The sequence below is a fragment of the Cynocephalus volans genome, chromosome 5 (genome assembly GCF_027409185.1).
Source record: "Cynocephalus volans isolate mCynVol1 chromosome 5, mCynVol1.pri, whole genome shotgun sequence".
NCBI lineage: Eukaryota > Metazoa > Chordata > Mammalia > Dermoptera > Cynocephalidae > Cynocephalus > Cynocephalus volans.
Genome location: NC_084464.1, coordinates 132,822,160 through 132,839,922, shown reverse-complemented (window position 1 = coordinate 132,839,922; position 17,763 = coordinate 132,822,160). Strand labels below are relative to the sequence as shown.

The window sequence follows — 17,763 nt, the reverse complement described above, 5'->3', positions numbered from 1 at the left end:
GTGTGGCTGAGGCCTTTGGGCCCCCTCCCCACCCTGGCTCCAGAGCATGGGGGGCTTATGGCCCTGCTAGGTTTTATAGGTGTTCTTTGGTGGTGTTAGACCTTTACTGGTTATTATCTGAACTTTCTCTCTGATCTGTGGGTATTTTGTTTTTTCTTTCAGTTCTGTACTGGATTTTAGCTACCCCCACCACTTAAACTCTGCACTGTAACTAGTTTGTCGTCCTTTGCTTACTTCTAAAATGGGGGAACTTCCTGTGGGGACCAGTACTTGAGCCCTGTGGTGGAGCTAAATTGCTGCTTTGCTGCTGATTCCCTGGGGGAGGCTTTTTGTGCAGCTCAGGTTTTAATGGTTGACTTTGTAGGTACTTCTGAGTCTCGTGAGATCCAGTACATCTGTAGAAAGTCTGGTCTGGGCCTGAGTCTTTCCAGCAAACTGCACCCCCTGCAGTTCTATATTCCTGACCAGTCTCCACTGAGTGGTCCTGTGCTAATTGGGGGGCAGATCAGCTGTCCTTGCTGTCCTTGTCCTGGTGGGCCCATCTCCCCCATCACCCGTGCTGCAGACACTTTCCATCGGACAGGCCATGCACCACTAGTCCCTTACAATGACCCACCGGCCTCTGAGTGGCTCCTTTTTCTGTTGTTGTGACTCCTTGCTCCAATGTAGGTTCACAGGAGCCCTGTCAGTGGTCTTGCTGGCCTGAGGGCCACCAAGGCCCTCTTCTCCCCTGTTGCCTCAAAGCAACTTCACCTGAAGGGCACAGCTGCGGTTTTTGCTGGCTCCTGCTCCATGTGCTCAGCAGCTCCAGCCTTGAAGCATCCAGGGCTCAAAACAGAGCAGCTTTTTCTTTCTCTCATTGTGGCTTCTCCTGCCTTCATAAACTCTGTAGGTCTCTCCTCCTCTTCCCCTGAGCTCTAGCAGCCCTAGCTTGGCTGTCATTGTTTTTTAATAGTTGTATATTGGTCGATCGTGGGAGAGCGTGACATTGGGGACCGTCTGTTGTGCCATCTTGATTTGAAGCCTGTAGTAATGTTTAATGATGCCAATTTCTCTTACGTTTTAGTACCTATTTCAAACTCAACAAAGATATATTGATTTAATTAAAGGAAAAAGGAAGTTGGGACTGAAGAATGTAAAGATCTTCATATATTATCCATTTTTTCTCATTGTTTCACTTATTATATATGGAGGAAATAATTCATATTTAGACATTAAGAATTTATCTTCATAACTATAAAAAATTAATACTATTTCATTTACTTAAAAAAATAATATTCAGGGTGCCTAAGTAAGTTATGTGTGTGTGTGTGAGAGTAATGACATAAATAAAGACACATGAAGATAAAGTATTTAAAATATAGATTCCTCAGCAGGAGGTTAATTATTTGGTAATTACTGGAAATCACTGGGACATCTTCTTGGGGTATCATGGGAGCCAAATACTTACTAGTCACCCATGATCATCTCCTGTAAGGTCCATAGATTAGTTAATGTAAATTTTTGTGATGTGCCAATAATATAAAACTTGTATTTAATGAAAGATAACACCTGAATAGTATCTTTTTAAACAGGTTGTATCTTTCTTCTGTGATTCTTCTGTGATTTCTTTTTTCTTTCTTGGACATTTAACGTATTTTTTTTTATCGAAACTTAATTGATTATACATTTTTGTGAGGTATAAAACTGAATGTCAATACCTGTGTACAATGTGATAGTGGAGTCAGGATAATTAGCGTACTTGTCACTACAAAATGTAATCCTTTCTTTGTGTTGAGGATGTTCGATCTCCTCTCTTCTAGTCATTCGATAGCATATATAGTAAGTTACTGTTGGTTACAGGTGCCTAGCTTAACTGTCTATCAGCAGAATCTATTTTCTGTTTTTCCTAATTAGCTGTTTTGTGTCCATTAACCCATTTCTTGCTGTCCTCCTTTCTGCTGCCCCTTTCCTGACTCTAGCAACCACAGTTCTGTTTTTGCCTTTTGAAAGTGTGATGTATTATGATTCTTTCTTTCTTTCTTTCCTCCCTCCCTTCCTTCCTTCCTTCTTCCCCCTTATGAGTAAGGACATGTGGTATTTCTCTTTCAGTGCCTGGCTTATTTCACTTAACATAATTTTCTCCAGGCTCATCCATGTTGTTGTTTTAAATGACAGAATTTCATCCTTTTTAAGGCAGAGCAGTATTCCATTGTGTATGTAGACCTCATTTTCCTTACCCAGTTGTCCATCAGGATATTCTGGTTGGTTCCAAATCTTTGCTGTTACAACAGCAAAAAGAGCTGCAATAAACATGGGAATGCAGGTATCCCTTTGACATGACGATTTCCATTCCTAATGTGCTTTCTGGAGTAGCAAGTAGAAGCAGAGTATATTCTATATGGAGTACTTTTTCTTAGTAAAAATTTTAAAACACTGGTTCAAATTCCAATCTTTTGTATATATCTTCTCACTTAGCCAAGCTGAAATAGAGCAGCCAGCAGGGGTCAGGCTTTTCCAGGGTATGGATTTGGATTTTACATATTACATGGAACAGGTTTCTAGAACATGATCCTACTCCCTTTGAAGAGATGAATTATTCTAAAACTAAAGTTGGGATGAAGCAGGAATAGGATGGGGCAAGTGCTTCAAGAAGAAGCTACAGGTTTCTTTATTACACCATTAGCATCTCACTCTTCAGAAAGGATTGCCTACCAGTTATATTGTTAACCAGAACCAAAGTAATGAGAGAGGAATATGGAGGCTCTGGGGAAGCTTTCCAAGACAAAATTACTTGTCCAAAATTAATACCAATCTGCTACTAAAACAAGGACTATCCCTCTTTAAAAGACTCCTTATTTGGTGTATATTTTAGTAACTGCTGATGAGTTCATCAATGCTTTACGTTAGGTTATCTGTCTGTGTAAAAATGAACAAATGTGCAATCTATTTTAGATGGTTGAAAAATAAAGGAAACATATAATATGACTGATTGTTGTTGTGTATTTTAAATTTAGGACCTGGCCTTTCATTATCAAAAGCCCCAAGCAATATAAAAATCTTTCTTTCATGGATGCAATGAACAAATTTAAATGGACTAAAAAGGAAGGTCTCTCCTTCAACAAGCTTGTCCTCAGCCTCCCGGTGAATGTGAGATGTTCCAAGACAGACAATGCAGAGTGGTCGGTAAGCCCTAATTTGTTTTAATCTCTGAAAACCTAGATGTTACATTTTAATTGAATCCACAGGAAAATCTAAGGAACAGACAAATATCTGTAAATCCAGTGGTCCATTGGTATGTCTTTTGATATGTTTGATAACTTATTTGTTCAGTGATTACTTGGATTGACTAAAACCTCCCGATTCCACTCCCTTTGAAGAGATAAATCATTCTAAAACTAAAGTTGGGACGTAGCAGGAATAGGATGGCAGGAGAGGTTCAAAAAGCGACGAGCCTGCTTCTTTAGTGTTCTCTTCCGAAGGAGCATCCGGCCCTCTTTTCTGCCTTCCTCCTAAAGCCTAAGTTTCTGACCCCTGACATGTGACTCCTGCAGCCTCTGTCGCCTGTCCGCTCGGTCCTCTGCAGAAGCACAGCAGCAGAGCAAGCCCCGCCACAGTCCTGCCCTTAAGCCACATGCTCATTGGCACTCTCCGCTCTTCCATTTTCAGATTCAAGGGATGACTGCACTACCTCCAGATATAGCAAGGCCGTACAAAGCAGAACCTTTGGTGTGCAGACCATCGTCTTCCTCTCCTCTGCACAGAGATCTCTCCCTCAAGTTGCTTGTGTGTGTTATGCTACTCAGCAGCACGCTGAGCACCAGGTGCTTGTGATCAGAATTTTGCTGTACTTGGTGACGATGTTTTCTGTGATCTGAACCTGTCATTGAGAGTACAGGTTAAAGACGGTGTTCACAGTGGGCATGGAGAGATGGGCACGAAGAGCGTAGATGGAGACTTCCCCCACGGTCTCTTCCTTCCCTCCTCTCTTTTTCCCAGTCTACCTGAGAGGTACCAATCCCTTTCTCTTCTTTTCCTCAGAAATGTCTAATGTTACATCCAGATGGCCAATAAAATAAAACTGGCCTAACTTAACCTTTTTAAAAATTTGGACGGTCAAATGGAAATTTTAAAAATTCTTTTTTTCTCCCACATTCCATTTTATTTATATACTCCTTATTGCTATTCCGTTTTTTGTCTTGACTTCTATATTTCATTTAAAAACTGCTTTTATCTTAAAAATATGAAAGGAACCTCTCTCCATTCCAGTTTTCTTCCTCTTTATTGTTCCTTGGGTGTGACCTTCCAAGTGTCCCAACAGTGCTTCCTGTCTTTATCCAGTTCTGGTCTTTTCTGTGAAGTCCCCACGGGCCCCTTACCTCAGTGCTTTTTGCTGATGCGCACTCTAGGCCCCGACGTTATCTGAGCCTGTTGTACGCTCAGGTCCCCTCCCACCCATCTCAAGTCACTTTTTCCCTCTTCCCTGATCAGTACTGGCCAGCTGATTTTTTTCTTGAGCTCTGTCACTGTCTGCAAAGAAAGAGGCAATGGAAATCATAGAAATGGCATGTAACTGCCTGTAGGATGTGGAGAAAATGCTATTGTCTGTAAACCCTGTGCTGCGAGGGGTCTTTTGTGAGGTTCCAGGTCAAAGTCAAACAGTGTGAGCCGGTACAGGAGGGTATAAGGTCTGTGTGTCTCCTCACTGACTGTGCTGGGTGTCACACCTATGGCACACTGGCTCAGTTTGAGTCACAGTTGCTATTGTAGATTTATTTTTATACCAGTTAATAAACTAACTTTCCATATAAAATGGCCACCAATTGAAAATCTTGTTCTTCTGGTTTTCTTTGTATAGTTCAGCCAAATCTTGTTTTATGTCCTGTCCTCATTTCTAAAGGTAAAACTCTTTGGATCAAATAAATAAACTAAATGAAATCAAATTTTTGTGTGGTATCTTGTACACACCTTAAGAGAAGCAAGTGATTTTTTTTCCTGATGTTATCTGTAAAATCAATTACGAATGTTGCATTTTTTATTACATTTTTAAGCCCTTTCTGCCTCATAAGCAACGTCTTCAACATAAACTTTATTGCCTTTTAAATAAATATTATGTTTTGGAGTATTTTCTTCTTGATTCTTAGAATTTGTCCATTTGATGAAATGTTTGAAATATTTATGAGGCATATTTTATAGTTTACTTCTTTTTATTGTATCAATACTATATCAGATGCTATGATTTTTCCATTCAAATATTTGTATGAGAAATATGATAACCTTCTGAATCTGAGGTATCAAAGCCAAATGATTTCCTTTGGAAAATATGTAATATTATGTTTGTTTTATTGTTCTTGGTAAGGAAGAGGGACATATCGGCTCTAAAAGAATAAACAGCTTTAGAAGCTTCCATTTGTGGAGCCAGGCAAGGGAATCTGTTTTTCCATAGATGTACTCAGAAGAAAGTTGACATTCTTCTTCTAGGAATTCTCATGAAAATATATGGTTTTGAGGAACTGACTCTTTATTCGTAATTAGGATAGGTTATCTCTTGAAAATTCTGTAGAATTCTGATTATTTTCTAAGTTATTTGCCTTATATTGAGCAGACCTTCCAGAAGAGCCCAGGCTGCTTCTTGCTGCGTTTTCATAGAGGCTTTTTTTGCTGTCCTGGATCAAGCCACAGTACCTGCTTCCTGGGTTATTAGGCAGGAGTACCTGAGACCTGAGGGAGTCTCCATGCACAATTGTCCCTGGTTTGATCCTTAGGTGCAGGGAGGGTGGACAGACATACTTGATGAAACGAACATTCACCAATGTCATGTGAGGTATCTTGGGTGATTATTTTTTCTGAAGGGGATGCAGGTAGGATCAAAGGAGTCCTAGCAGTGATAAGAGTGATGCAGCTGACAGAAGCAGACATATTAAAAGCTTTCAACTTGATTATAGTGTCTACAGAGGCCAAAGATGAGTGGTAGACAAGAGGGCATTTAGAAGCTGTCCATAATTGCACTACAGTTTGCTCAGCCAAAATCTTATTATTGGACATAAATGCCGCTCCTCATTTTTCAATATGATAAACATTGCTGATTAACATTCTCATAATGAACACTTTCTTACATTATAGAATTATTTTATAATTAAGTTACTGTAAGTGAAGTTACAGAAATATAATCATGTATACTTTCAGGTATTTTGATGAATATTGCCAGATGTCTTCAATTTATTCTCATATGGTTCAGAAAAACATCTATCATTTATCTACAGAGAGTGCGCGAGAGAGGGACCATTCATTCAAATATGGTGAAATGATAACACTTGGAGGGTCTGGATGAAGGGTATAGGAGTTCTTTGTACTATTCTTGCCGTTTTTAAGTTTGAAATTATTTCAGAATAAAAAGTTACAAATGCAAACCACATAATGAAGTATCCAGCCACAGTAAAGTGATCTAGGTAGGTTTTCTTCCCTATACAAATCCTTCCACTTGGGGGTGGCAAAGAGAGAAGTGGGGTTGTGATTACTCTTCAGATGCCCATCAGAGAGAGGAGGGATGATGGGCAGTTTGCCAGTTCTGCCTAAAGGTGAGGTGTGTTCCTGGTTTCGAGGTCCAAGCCAAACAAAGGGCTGAAGATTCCAGGGATGAGGAAAGAGCCTCCAAACAAACAAAAAATAGAAAGATTTTCTGCAGCTGCAAGTCATTAAAAAACATGTAACATTTATTTTGTGTTTTTCCCCCGACTATAAAACTAAATGTGTAGTAATGCCTAGCCACTGGAGAAAATTTAGAAAATGTGATAATTTAGAAAAAAATAATAAAATCTGTTAACTCTCTCACCCAGAGAATACACCACTTTTAGCCTTCCAGTGCATAAGCTTCTAGCCTATGTCTGTGAAGGCATATATTTGTGTATATTCATATATAGATGAGCATATAGATGTTAGGTGATACCAACTTCTGAAACAAATTCCAAAAGGCCAGTGGTTTAACAAATAATGTGTATTTCATATTAAATTAATAGTTCAATGTGTGTGGTTCATTGGTAATTGAGCCACAATTCAATTCAGGGGCCCAGGATCCTGTGGCCTATCATCCCTGGAGCCTGAGGGTCCTCTGCATTCGGTCTGCTAATGGAGAAAGATGACCCAGAAGTGACATAAATCACCTCCACTTTCACTCTGTTGGTTAAAATTAGTCACAAGGCCTTGTTGCAGTGCAAGAGGGGCTGGGAACGTAATCGTTGTTTGGATACCTATGGAACGACGATACTACAGAAGGGAAGTCGTCCCTGCAGCCATATATATTTTTAGCAAAGTTCACTTTCAACTAGTCTTGTGATTTCAAGACTTTTCAGTTTTAGCAACAAATATCAAACCAATATAGGGTTTTCAACAGTATATTTTTCAAAATATGACACTAAACAGAACAATTACTATTTATTTAGTTAGATAATGAGTTTTATTGAAAGCCTGCTTGGAGACAGGCTCAGTACTAGAGTGATGGGCTTACAACTGTAAACAAAAACAGATGTTGTATCTTCCATGATGGAGATTAGAGTCTTGTGATGAAGCTCCTAGCTGAGTAAACTAAAATTTCCTGTCACCAACGTTTCATTTTGAAAAATGAAAGGATTCAGAATAAATATCAGTCCTTCAAATTGAATAAATTTAGCCTTATGAAAAGCTTACTTCATCATCATGGCCAAACAATTCTCCATGAATTATTTGGACCATGAACCTAGTTTACATCATCTTACCTCTACCAGACCTTGATCAACAGTTGTATCCAAATCCAACATAGTCAAACTGGTACTTCATGAGTGGAAAATAGTTAATTGAATGGACTCATGACAGCTTCCATTACTCCCCAGGCCAGAGCTGTGTTCCATGGAAAATATGAAGGGTCATGGAAAATAGTTACAAAGTTAAACAGGCTTCCTGCAGAGTGTCTCAGGGACTTTAATATATGAATGTGCATTTGAAAGTCCAAGAGAAGTATGAAACATTTTCCAAACCTATTGACTGCTGTACCACATTGTCATGGAGCAACATTTCTCAAGGAACAAACTCTGGGGCACACAACTTTCTGAGCAGAGCATGCCCAGCTTTCTTTAATGAGTTTTCCAAAGCTTCTTAGTGGTTCATGGACAACTACAAAACCTATCCCAACAGACATTGGTCTTTCATTTGGGCTCACTGGTCCATTTCTTGTTTGCTATTCTATTTTGCCAACACACAAAGAAAAACTATTTTTATTAATCTAGAGTGGTACAATTTACAGAGAGAAAAGAAAAAAGACTTTACCCCTTTTTAAAAGAATACACTAAAATAAGATGACATGGATAAGGTATCTAAGAAATGACAATAAGGCTTTATTATTATTATTATGGAAAGTTTCAGTCCTATAGATACAGACTACTTTTATTCAATAAGTAATTTTAGTCCTCAATAGAAGGCTAAATTTTAAAATCATGCATTATTTCCCAACAATGGGAGCAGAAAAAATTAGAAAACAAAACCTATCAGATGAGTTATAAGTGACTCACCCTTCACACATTTTTTTTACCATCTATATGTCTTCCACCACTAAGAGCAAAATATTTGCAGTGATTTGTTTGTTCATCATCATATAGCTGACTTGCTTTACCATAATGTAAGGAAGACCTTATGCTAAACTGCAACTTTTATTTTGTTTTATTATTTTTAAGTTAATATTTTATTGAAACATTGATTGTACATATTTATGGAGTACGGAGTTATATTTCAATACATGCGTACAATGTTTGTTAGAGTTCCATTCATTGTCCTTTGATTAACAATAGCGTGAGTACTCTGTGACTCCAACCTAAGGTTTATTTACTGAAGACATATGTTTCTCAGTTTCTTTAATATTTTGTGTGGAATTGATGTAATATGAAAAAAAATTGTATATTGGGAAGAATAACCTACAAAATTAAGATACAAGCCTGAATTAAACCAATTTTCCCCTTGCCAACCAAAATAATGGCATACATTTATACAATGCTTTCGAATCTGCCAAGTGCTTTCACAATATTTCTCACTTAATGCTCCAAACTGCTTTTACAAAGGAATACTTAAAAGAAAAGCTAAACAGATAGCACGTTATACTGCAGTAATCAAGGCAGACCTAAATTCCAATCACTTCACTAACATAGTATATGTAACTAAATCCAAATTGCTTGGGCTTACTAAATTTCTGTTTTCCCATCATTAAACTAGGGCTAATAATTTCTAACCTTATAAAGTTGCTTATGGATTAAATGTGATAAGGAACATATAGCACCAGGCACATTGAGCTCAGTCAATATTAGTTGCTTTCCTCCCTTTGCAAGATTCCATATTTAAGGTGCACAACATTGGAAACAAATGCAGATTTTCTCTTACTTCCTATACCATCCTTCAGATATAATCAACTGAAATTTGCTTTCAATTGAACCAGTTTTGCTGAGTGAATGACGAATGAATGTTAGGTCTGAGGGAATTTGGCAATCATTCTTTTAAAAAAATCTTTAATGACTGGCAGCTTGTTCAGTCTCATGTTTCTGAAGAGGAAAGACATGTTTTGCTCTTCTTTTTCCTCTTGGAAATAGTCTGCTCTCATTAAAACTAATAAAACTTCAGAGTTAAAATGAACCAATCCACCTTTCGTCCTTTATATGATTAGAGTTTTATGTGGACAGCTTTACATTTTTGCCCTGTTTTTTATTGCTTAGGAGACTTTTTCTTCCACATTTCATTAATATATCTTCACCTCACCTTGACTATTTCATAAGTTGTCTTCTTTTATTAAGATATGTCTAGAAAAACGGACTTTTTCAAATAATCCTACCAAATAAAATTATATTTTATTAGCATAAAAATAAAAAAAGACATGGGAAATGAAAGGGGCCAGGGGGAGGTGTCTGTATTAAACAAGGAAAGTGTTTCTCTCTTATAGCTATTGGAAGGTGCTTTGTGTATAAGTCCTGCCAATGCTGGAGCAGGGCTTGGAGGTGCTAGACTCCTCTAAGAACCTGCCCTGACCCTTCACAGTTCTAACTCCACCCACTTCCTTCCCTATTACCTTTATTTTTGCTAATTCTAAAGTCAAATTACCAGAAGCTTAAATTTTCTTTTTGAGGGTTTAGCTCTAAGATTAACTTTAAGTCTCTTAACCATTTACTGTGATGATTCTAAGCCTCTTTTTCAAGTTTTCAAAGTGTTATTTTAGTGTAGCTTGCATTTTACACTTCACCTTCTATTTGGGGATTATTTAAATCTTAACTTTCTGTTGTCTTACCTCTCATTTTTTTTGGGGGGGGGGGTTGTTTTTAAATTTCATTTCCAGTCTTAATTCTGACCTAACCATGTTAACCATTGTTTGCCAGTCTCTTCACTGCTTAGTCCATTAGCTCTTTATGTTAAAAGGATGTGCTTCTTTGCTTTAATCACAGCCTTAGGAGGTACTTAAATGGGATCATGAGCAGTGATGAGAATTCACTGTGTAAGCAAGAAAAGCGGAGGATTTTTTTCCCTCAGAACTCCCTGCACCTACATCACTGGCTGGCTCCCTGTAAAAGACTTCCCAAGCCAAATGAGAATAATTCTCCAATGAACTTGTCTGAAGTCATTTGCTAATCTTGCTAGGGTCCTAAGCGCCATCACTCAGATGGTGCAGTGGATTTGCAAGAATGGTGTTGCTTTCCACAGACCATTTAGTCCTGATATGAAAAACAGTATTCTTTAAAACTCCATAGTCTCCCAAACCACAGGATTTGGAGTAAACTACAACAATTTCATTCCCCAGTCAGGAGCCCTATAAGGACAGTGCACTTGAAGAGATGAGTATTTTATACTGAGACTACACCCAAAGTTGCCAGTTTTCTTCTGTCACTTTGGTGACTGCTAATAAGCTAGAGAAATTTTTTCTTTCCTTCTTTTAAAATCTCCCATTTTTATGGTTAGCAGAGATTTCCTTCAGTCTGTCCTTGCTTAATTGACATGTGGTTGGACATATGGGCCCTGCAGGAAGTCCATATGCAGCCTTTAAATAATTTTAACTTTTCATCAATCTTTCACCCTTGAGCCAAACAGTCCTCTCCATATTTGAAATACACTGGTGAACACGAAAACTAAAGCTAAAATCTAGCAAGGAAAACAGAGATTGCAGGTATGATTTTTTTTAAAGTTTCTTATTTTTGAGTCCTTTTTGCTTAGCTAATTAATATAGCTTTAATTCTGATGGACGTAGGATATAGTTTCTTTTCACCCATAGTACGAGGGTACTTCAAAAATGTTTGTGTAAAAATAGAATTAAAAGATAATACAAATCTTTCCATGAACTTTTTGAAGTACCCTTGTGTACATATTTACTTGTCATAATATTTGACATATATGTTGTATACAAGATTTGTATTTGCCCTCAATGGTAGTCATACTTTTAGAAATATCTTATTTTCTATATTATCTACAGAAGAATTTATTTAGATTCAACAGTGTAAAAGATCTTTCTTTAAGTAAGCTATGCCTGCATCGCCAATAAGAATGTTATTTTTATGTGATTTGGTTGCGTTCAACTCTACTTGTATCTAAATTATAAATGATACTTTTGAGCCGTCTGCCTAGAGAAATGAAGGGACAACTGAGAGGTGGGATGAGTGAGCAGAGGGGCCGTAGAGGAGGAGAGTCTTGGTTCAGTATTGCAGCCAATTTTGCATACGTACAGGAAAACACTCTTACTTGGAATTGTTATGCAATGCTTAGTTTTCTGGTAATAATAGCTTCTAGTACATATTCTGATGTGCAGAATTGACATTAAATCTTTGCCTTATTTCATTACGGTAGACAAAAGATTGATTTAAAGTTGACTCAAATACAATGAAGAAGCTAGAATAAAATACTACATTTTTAAAAATCCTCTTATAATAGTTATTTAAAAATTCATATCCATTAGACTGATAGAGTTTGGATATGTTTGTCACCCCAAAGCTCATTTGGAAATCTGGTCCCCTGTGTGGCAGTGTTGGGCGGTGGGGCCTCATGGGAGGTGTTTGGGTCATGGGGAGGCATCCCTCATGAGTAAATAAATGCCCTCCCTGGGGAGGGGTGAGGGTTGTGAGCAAATTCTCGCTCTGTTAGTTCCCAAGAGAGCTAATTGTTAAAAGGAACCAGGCACCTCCCTCTCTCTTGCTCATTTCCTCTCCTGCCATGTGATCTCCTGGCACATGCTGGCTGCACGGCTGCTTTCCATCAGGAGTAGAAGCAGCCTGACGCCCATGCCAGATGCAACTGTCCCAGAATTATGAGCCAAATAAACCTCTTTTCTTTATAAATTGCCCAGTCTCCAGTATCCTGCTATAGCAACTCCAAAACGGACAAAGACACTGTCTGATGTGATTTAGCTGAAAAGTTTTCATCGTTTCTCTTTGTAACCTCTATAAAGTTTAGCACAGTGAATTGCATATAGTAATTTCATTATGAATGTTAGTTGAATCATTTTGAAATGTATATCTACAATGATGCTTTAAAAAATTTTTTTAAAGTAGCTTAGCAAAAGCCCAATGGGCTAAATAGGCTTAACATTAAATAAGCTTTTTAAAATCCTAAAGTATTTTGTACCAATGTGATACAGAGCATGTAATGTCAAACTAAATAAATCAAGCTCTTCCATACAAAGCTCTTTCATAGGCTACTTTATTGTTGATAGAAAAACACAGTAAACAGAAGTATAAGGCTAGTGTAAGGCCATTTCTTATAGGTAAAGCTCACTTTGTTAAAATTGATAACAATTCCTGTAATTGAATTCAGAAGCCTACAGGGTGGATGATAAACCACTGCCTAGGTGGCTGTTACCTAAAATTCCAAAAACAGAATATCTTTAGTAAGGAGAAAAGTAATATATTAAATCTGATTGTTATTCCTCATGGAGAGAGAAGAAATATAATGGGAATGTGGTGGGGGTAAGAGGGTTGGAGGGGATGAACTGGTTGGAGTATTCAGGTGAAAGAATAAATAAGAATACCCACGAAAGGTAATGGGTACTAAAAGGGAGTTTAAGACAACCTTCTCTCTTATCTCCTTAGCACTATATATGTGCATAAACTACACATCCAAGATTTTTCAAGATAATTTGCATTTAATGATTCTCTGCTATCGTTCACAAAAGTAACGTAATACTCGTATTTATTTCAGTGTAAAATAGAAGCTGTGATTTAACAAGTAAAGGGGGAAAGTCTAATTCAAGGTTTAAAATGTCCTTCCCCCCATACCCATGTATAGCAGAAACGTTTTCTTTCAGTCTTCTGTGACTAGAGATGGATTTAATGAATCAAGAACAAGGTTTTGGGTTATAGTAGATCAGAGGATAAGAGATGTTCCTTCTGCCCTTCTGGTGGTTAAGTGTGACTTTACTAAAGAATAGAAAGGGTGCCACATCACTGAGGTCCTCACTTGGTTTTGAAGGACATGAGTACCACTGTGGAAACAGACGTCCAGGCAGCTGCAGAAGTATACTCATTACTAAAGGGTTCAGCAGTCTATTCTCGCAGACAAAACGTAGCCTGGAGTTTGAGCAAACTCTGTGACGCCACAGATTCTTCATCTGTCTTCTTCTTCCTCATTCTCTCTTACCTCTTCATTTCTTTGTTTTTTTCCTCACATTTTCTCAGCTAGGCAGCACATATTTATTGAGCACCAGACTTTGCCAGACCTTGAATAAGACACACTTCCTGACCTTCTAAAACTGACAGCCTACTTGGAGAGAATAATGAACAATAATCACAGAAATACCACTACACATATATAGAATGACTAAAATTTTTTAAAATACTGAAAAAATGCTGATGAGGATGTGATGCAATAATGCATAAGTTTTTTACACATTGCTGGTGGGAATATAAAATGGTACAGACACTTTGAGAAAAGGTTTGTTGTGCCTTATAAAGTTAAGCACACCTTTATCATACAACTCGGCCATCACCTTCTTGAGTATACTAGAGAAATGAAACCTTATATTCACAGGAAAACCCACATGAATACTCATAGCAGCTTTTAAAATAATAGCTGAAAACTGGAAACAACCCAAATGTGCTTCAATGGATGAATGGCTAAACAAACTTGAATACATACAACCAATGAAATACTACTCACTCAGCAACAGGAATGAATGACTAGTGATACACAAGCAACTTGGGTAGTTCCCAGTGGCATTACACTGAGTGGAAAAGGCAATCTCAAAGGTTACATAATGTATGATTCCATTTTTATAAAATTTTCACAGTGACACAATATAGTGATGAAGGATATATCAGTGGTTGCCAGAAATTAGGATTGAGCTGGGGTTTGACTATAAAGGGATAAAATGAGAAAGTTTATTTGTGGTAGTGAAAGAGTCTATATCCTGATTGTGGTTCTAGTTACATGACTATACATCGGTGACAGAATTTTAAAGAATGACACTCCCATCCACTCCACAACAGTACACACAAATATTGATGAAATACAAAGATTGTCTGTAGTTAATTTTATTGCACCAATGTCAGTTGATCGTTTTTGACAATGTACTGTGATTATATAAGATGTTATCATTGGGGAAACGTGGGTAAAGAGTATGCAGGAATGATCTGTATTCATTTTTTAACATCTTGTGAGTCTTAAACTATTCCAAAATAAAAAGTATGAATGCATTTTCTAAAAATAATAAAAAATAATTTACTATGTATTTCCTGGAAAAAATCACACAAATAAATAATTCGTTAGAATTATGATCCATCCTCAATGGAAAAGCACAAGGTGTTAGGAGGATGTTTAATTTCAGGATGAGAGTTAAGAAACATAATCCAGAACATTTGCTTTGCTCTGGCTTAGAGGAGCTGCAGTCATACTGAGGACAGAGGTTACAAATGCCCTTTGTTTAGCTGAACCCTTTGTGATGCCTTTCCTGACTTGTGACTCACCTCGGCTGGAGCTGCAAGGGACACTTTGAGCCTTGGAGGCTGCTCCGGCATCCCAGTTTCACTGCTAGCATTGATGTGATGTCTAATGAACATTTTTCCAAAGAAAAGCCACAACTTCTCAGTTTCTGTAGACATAGTCTTTTTTATTCAAAGACCATTACCAACTTAAGCATTATTTAAATAATTCCATCAGTGTGTTCTGGGACAAAATAGCAACAAAGTATTCTCTTGATGGCTCATTATTTGCAATCTAAATACTGCCCTCTCCCATTTAACAGCTTAATTTTCTTTAGTGGATGCTATAAAACACGATTATATTCTAATAAAACAGAGGTTTTCTTTCATCTATCCTACAGTTATGAACAGAAACAGGCTGACACCTGTTCATAGCAGATTAATTTTTATGTACTAAGTTGATATTGGTTAGTGGTATATATTTTTTTCATCCTTTTAACTGATTTCTATCTTTGTACTCATATTTAAAGTAAGTTTCATTTGGGCAACATATAGTTGGGTCTTGCTTTTTTTTTTTAACCAGTGTGATAATTTCTGTCTTTTAATTGAGGTATTTAGACCATTTATATTTAATATGATTATGATATAGTTGGGTTCAAACTTACCATCTTGTTTTTTGTATTTTCTATATGTTCTTTATTCCCTTTTCCATCTTTTTCTGCCTCATTTTGGATTGAGTGTTATGTATGGTTGCATTTTATTTCCTTTGTTTGCTACCTATAACTTTGAGCCCTCTTCTATCAGGGACTCCAATTATTTGTGTATTTGGCCCCTTGAAGTTATCACACAGTTATTGGTGCTTTATTTATTAATTTGTTTGTTTGTTTGTTTATTTTTAGTGCAATCTTTTTTTCTCACTGTGTTCCATTTTGGACATTTTTTATTGCTGTGTTTTTAAATTCATTAATCTTTTCTTCAGCTATGTCTTGTACATTATTATCACCATCCAGTGTATTTTTCATCAAAGATATTTCAGTCTTCATCTCTAGAAATTTGAACTGATTGTTTTTATATCTTCAATATCTCTGCTTAACATGCTCAATCTTTCTACTAGCATCTTGGACACATGGAATACAGTTATAACAACAATTGTAATGTCCTTGTCTACTAATTCTAACACTGTGACATCTCTAAGCTGGTTTCAATGGGTTGACTTTCCCCCCTCATTATGGACTGTGTTTTCCTGCTTCTTTGCAGGACGTTTTTGCAATACTTTTTACTGAATGCCAGAAATTTTGAAATTTACCCTTTTGGTTGGTGAGTATTTTTGTATTACTGTAAATATTCTTGAAATTTGTTCTGGAACACTCAAGTTATTCAGAAACAGTTTAATCCACAGATCTTGCTTTTAAGCTTTGTTGGTGAAAATCAAACAGCATTTAGTCTAAGGTTAACTTTTCACCACTACTAAAGCAAGATCTTTCTTAGTATTTTAACCCATGCCCCATTAGTTGTGAGTTCACTCTGGCTATTGGGTACAGGCGCTAGCACTATTCCCAGAGTTGCATGACCCACAGGAACTGTTTCCTCTGATCTTTTCAGGTGGTTTTTACCCTGACTTCTGCATGAACTGATTAGTAGTCACCTGAATACGTAATGGAGAGTTCTGCAAATGCCTAGACTTTTCTCTCTGTGCATCTTTCTCCTCTCTCATACTTCTCCTGTGAACTCTAGCAGCATCGGCTTTCCCATAATCCCAGCTCTGTCTCAACTCAGGAAAACTACTGGGTTCCTTTGAAACCAATGGATAGAAACTTAGATAGATACTCATGAAATTGATATGCTTGCACATCATCAAATCTCATTATGGGTTGATATCTGAAATGACTTGGTTTCTACCTGAATTCTTTCTCTTCTCATAAAGGAGGAGAAAACTTTATCTACCTGCTTTATGGGGTCCCTTATGGCTGGGGCAGGAGTGGAAAGTTTCCACCCATATCATGAGGCCCAGTATAAAATGGAACACTAAGACCAGGAGAGAGTACAGAGCCAATGAGGTGCAAAAAGCCAAAGTCCAAGTCAGATTGGTCCAAGCCATAGGAAGCCAGATATCCAAACAGAATGAGACAACTATAGATGTACTTTCCACCTGGAAACTCCCTGACATTCCTCATCCCCCACATCTGAATTAGCATCTATCACTATAGTACCACGTACTCACCTTTTTTAGAGGATTATATTTCATGTGTATTTTTCTATGTCCTCTGACCTATAAATTCCATAAAGACAAAATTATATCTATTTGTGTTTATTGTTGTCTCACTTGTTTCTTTTTTTTTTTAATTTTATTTTGTCGATATACATTGTGGCTGATTATTGCTCTCCATCACCAAAACCTCCCTCCCTTCTCCCTCCCCCCCCCCAACAATGTCCTTTCTGTTTGCTTGTCGTATCAACTTCAAGTAATTGTGGTTGTTATATCTTCCCCCCCCCGGTTTTTGTGTGTGTGTGAATTTATATATTAATTTTTAGCTCCCTTAAATAAGTGAGAACATGGTCTCACTTGTTTCTAATATACTACCAGGTCCAGAGAAGGTGCTCGATAAGCACTGTTGAATAGGTGCATTTTTTTATGAGTTATTAGATGAAAAGTCAGGTTGCTTCTGAAAACAATCTCATCAAACTTCTCTGTTGCATTTAACGCAATGATTCCTGCCTCCTTCTTTCTACCTCATACTGTTCTCCCTTGGCTATGTTCTCTCCTCATTTTTCCCATCTTTTATCTTAAACTGCCTACTCCTTAAATCTGGGCTGGCAAACTCAGTAATTATAGGTGACATTCTTGTCAATTATAAGAAAATTGGGAATGAAGGGGTCTTTG

At 37.3% G+C, this 17,763-nt stretch overlaps 1 protein-coding gene across 1 annotated transcript in view; it reads left to right on the top strand.

Moving 5' to 3' along the window:
* The window catches only part of MOXD1 (monooxygenase DBH like 1), a 95,761-nt gene extending 91,948 nt beyond the window's left edge, over positions 1 to 3,813 (top strand). The window contains exons 11-12 of the mRNA XM_063098113.1: positions 2,997 to 3,165; positions 3,649 to 3,813. Coding sequence (XP_062954183.1) covers positions 2,997 to 3,165; positions 3,649 to 3,813 — 334 coding nt within the window. The remainder of the gene's footprint in view (positions 1 to 2,996; positions 3,166 to 3,648) is intronic.
* The last annotated feature ends 13,950 nt before the right edge of the window (positions 3,814 to 17,763 follow it).